The 4,099-nt window shown below is 48.8% G+C and overlaps 1 protein-coding gene across 1 annotated transcript; it reads right to left on the bottom strand.

The window, feature by feature from the left end:
* Positions 1-388: 388 nt before the first annotated feature.
* On the bottom strand, positions 389-1,807 carry LOC117184819 (uncharacterized). The gene is made up of 3 exons (XM_033383772.1): positions 1,751-1,807; positions 1,288-1,294; positions 389-972 (listed from the first exon to the last, which is right to left on the bottom strand). The coding sequence occupies exon 3, from the start codon at positions 967-969 to the stop codon at positions 442-444; it is 528 nt and encodes a 175-aa protein (XP_033239663.1). The 5' UTR covers positions 970-972; positions 1,288-1,294; positions 1,751-1,807; the 3' UTR covers positions 389-441.
* Positions 1,808-4,099: the final 2,292 nt, after the last annotated feature.

Below are 4,099 nucleotides of genomic sequence, written 5' to 3' on the forward strand. Positions count from 1 at the left end.
CACAGATTTTCGCCCTTTGTGGGGGCGGAAGTGGGCGGGGCAAAGTTTTGAAATATTTTTGGAGCAGTGACATATCACAGAAGTCTGGATCCAAAACATCGTTGCTCTAGCTCTTATAGTCTTTGAGCATTAGGCGCTGAAGGGGACGGACAGACGGACAGACGGACGGACGGACAGACGGACAGACAGACAGACATGGCTCAATCGACTCGGCTATTGATGCTGATCAAGAATATATATACTTTATAGGGTCGGAAACGATTCCTTCTGGACGTTACACACATCCACTTTTACCACAAATCTAATATACCCCAATACTCATTTTGAGTATCGGGTATAAAAAGTAACTGAAAACAAGAGCAAACAAAAAAAAAAACAAAAAAAAGGGTGTTTAAAAAAGAACATGGTATTACCTTGCAGCAGAAGAACAGCGGGGCATCGCTAGAAATGATCGGTAAAGCTTGAATGAAGGCGGCGGAAGGCTGTGAGGAACCGCGGTTCCCACAGGCCGAGTGCGACCAAAGCACAGCCGGATAAAGGCGGTGGGAAGGTCGGATAAAGGCTGATGGCTGGCCGGATAAAGCGAAGGTCAGTCCAGATACCCACGGATATCCGGATGCGGCGAAGAGGCCAAGGGCCCCGAGAGGAGAAGTGACCCGCTCTCGGAGAGAGAGAGACACGCGAGAGGCAAAGGAGACGGCGGGATCGGGCCGGCAGTGATCCGACGCATGACCCATCCCACTTGGGCACTGGAGTCATCTTCACTGGGGATGTTGGGGCACTACGAGCGGCAGCCAGAGTCATGGACTTATCGCGCTTCTGTCTGGTCAGACGCTGTTTGGTGCCAGCCTTCTTCATTGGAAGCTGCTGGACTCCGCCTACTCCTTTGGCACGAACGGTGCGATATGGGCAACGGCCGATGAGGCTGCCGCTGCCAGAGCCGCTCAACTCGTCGGTGCTGCATTCCATTGTCTTGAGGGGGTCCCCCGAAGCTGAACAGCTGAAGTCCTTTGGTTCCTTGCTCCGTTTGCCATTCTCATTCTTCTCGGACTTCTTTTTTATTGTGGAAATGTTCGATGGCTTGTTCTCAGTTGGTGAGAAATGAGCCTCGTAGTTTTTAATTCAATGTTCATGTATATTGCGATTGACCTTTTTACACGCTCATGATTGTAGTACACCGCCTAAGTAACTATTCTTACGCGCATAGCTGTGTTGTTGTTTACTCGGGTCCAGAGCATAGCTGTAATGTTCTCACACGCATGGCCAGACCCGCAGCTGCACACGCACACAGCGATGCGTTCCGTTGTTTTGCATTGAAACCGTCGCGTCGAGTCTTATCGCGTGATCTTTCAATTCCCTTTTGCTCGACTTCTTTTCGCGAAGTTGATGCAGTAGAAACTTCTAGACGAAGCCGCCCGCACACATAGTTTGTACCGCCGCAGAATCGAACCCCCCGCTATTCTTGTAATATAATTGTACTATAACCACCAATATTAAATAATCAATAAATAATAAATAAGCTCAAGATATAAACGATTATACAGTCCACTAATTCATAACCATCAGTTTTCTCCGATGGCTTCTTTTCATTTGCTGCCATTAGTTGCGGCTTGACGTCCCTTATTAAAGGCTTCATAGTCTTAAGAATCGTGCTCTCGTCGGTGATACTCGGATCTTTCTCTTATCGGGAGGGTAAGCGCTTTGTTCCGTTGGGCGTCGACGTTCATCCAGCGAGCGTACTCGTTGCGCAATACACTTATACAGTGACAAGATTAAGCAAGTGCATTAACTAATAAACACAACGGAGAAATCCACGACTTGCACAAATCCGTATCTCATGCCAGAGATACGGCAGCACCGCACGGAGCGAGGACGAAAGAGGGCGCCATTGTGCACCCGGGTCGAGAACAAAGCACGCGCGCGCCGGTTGCGCGGGGTTTTGAAGCATCCCAAACCAATAAAAGAAAAAGGGAAGTGTGTGGAAAGGTATTCCCACACGTAGGGGGCGGTATAGGGTTAAGCGCTAACGGCCGTTATCGGGGGATATCCGGAGGCGGCGAATTCCCGAGGAGAGCTCTTCCGGGGACTCAAGACGAGAGGGGAGTGTTGCATGCGAAGATATCGATAGGTGATATCCCATAGAAGCGGTGAGGAGGAAGGAAGTTCGAACATAGTGGCAAGGCCAAAATTTAAGGGGAAAAGGTTAGCAAGAGTGGCGCCACCTGGTCCTGGAGAGTGAGAGTTCCGCGCGCTCTCCGGAGCCGTTATGAGAGAAGATTTCCGATCTCATCCCATAACGGAGTCCCGAAGCCAACTCACCCATACCCCAAAGAAAAGAGAGCCGCCAGCAGCCCGAATCAGGCCATGCCCTTGAACCTAGTTCAAGGGCGATAGAAGAGAGAGCGATGGGGATCAGCGGCCCGAAAGCATTAAACATAGCAGCTAAGCCAAGAGGGGGTTCAGAGAAAGAAATTCGCGCAACGGAGGAGCATGCGCGCCGGACATAGTGATCTAGTGATTTTTTTTAGTTTGAAAGAAAAAGTGAGTGGGATGAGGATGGAGTAGTGGCCATCACCCGATAAAAGATAAATAAATCTGTGATTCCAGGGGATCGAGATCAGTGAAACACCAGGAACTTTAGAGCTGTCCAGCGGGACGGAAAGTAGACCCAAAAAGCACAAGAGTGAGTCCGCTCCAAAGGGGGAGTAAAGGAACCCCAAATTTATTATTTTTGTTGGCAAATCCATAGGGAATAGGCCACAGCTCCGCCATCCTGGCTTGGTTTTGCTGGTCTCGAAGGAATTATCCTGGCCACGTTGTGCGGGTCCCTCGCTCATTTGGGGAGAGGAAAAAAGCCTCAATTAACTTATTTACTCCCATTATTTATTTTTGTTAGACGTCTCCATTTATATGTATACGTTAATCCCCTAAGTTAAGTCCGCCCATATTATATCTATATGGAATTTATTTATATTTATTGTATTAATTATTTCTATTTATCTATTTATTTATTAACCGCCCGTAAGATGAGGGGGAATGAATAGGCAGGCTTAGTGTAGCGATGATAACGTGTAAAAGCAGGAAATTGAAGTGAAAATTATAACGAAGGAAATGAATTGCTAAGCGTTTCATATGGGGGGAAGAGGAGCCACAGCAACGAGAGGATAAGGCTGCTGCACATGGCAGGGAGATCCAGAACGTCGTGATTCGGATCTTAGGTAGGGTGGGTACGTCAGGGGTAAAAACATCGACACCTCGACCTGGTCCACGTCTGTGTTGAAAGAAGTTACTGTAATGTTGTTTGTCGAGTAGAGTCCGTTTGCAGTTTTTTTTTCGTCGGTTACTTTTGTTGTTTGAATTTGTTCGAGATGTCCAATTAGTTGGTATATTGTGCGACCTGAGGGCTTGGGAAGTACCCAGCCCTGGAATGACTGGCTAGCCGTCCTTGCCCCGAAGAAAACAAAGGTTCGTAACAGGAGGACCCATGGCGAGAGAGCAGCGGGATGACGGGATCGGGCCGGCAGTGGCCCAGCGCATGACCAAATATGGTCATGAGATCACGCCACCAGCCAGGTCCCGTTGGAAAGCGACAAGGGAATGAAGGAACGCCGATGGAAAAATACGGGCACCGCATGGCGGAAAGTGCCGTTAGCGCCAGGCGGCATCGGCGGCGGATTTGGGCCACGTGCTAAGAATCGCTAGCCCCAGTCAGTAGAGCCGGCGGTGCTACGCTTGGCGACGCCGTGGGCGGTCCAGGGTGCGACACGCTCATCAAAACACAGAGGAGAACCAGCACCGGAGTCGGAATAGCGTAAGATAGATTTAAGATACCAATAAAGCATATTGTCATACCAGTACAAAACCCAACCCGTGCCTTCTTACTTGTCGTCGGGGTAACATACAAATATTGTTGCAGCGAGCCCACCGACCGAACATATTGTGTGTGTTATACTAACCCATGCAAAACGTTGCGTTTTTAATATGAATTTTTTACTGCATAAAATTCAAACGATCAGTGCAAATGAAAACGAGGGGGAACGTTGTGAGTTGCTGCGTACACCGCAACTCTACAGTTATACCCGATACTTAGTCAGTATGG

Source organism: Drosophila pseudoobscura, chromosome X (genome assembly GCF_009870125.1).
Source record: "Drosophila pseudoobscura strain MV-25-SWS-2005 chromosome X, UCI_Dpse_MV25, whole genome shotgun sequence".
NCBI classification, from domain to species: domain Eukaryota; kingdom Metazoa; phylum Arthropoda; class Insecta; order Diptera; family Drosophilidae; genus Drosophila; species Drosophila pseudoobscura.

Excerpts from the sequence above, each read along its gene's own strand:
- LOC117184819 (XM_033383772.1), bottom strand. The coding sequence starts at position 969 with ATGGAATGCAGCACCGACGAGTTGAGCGGCTCTGGCAGCGGCAGCCTC.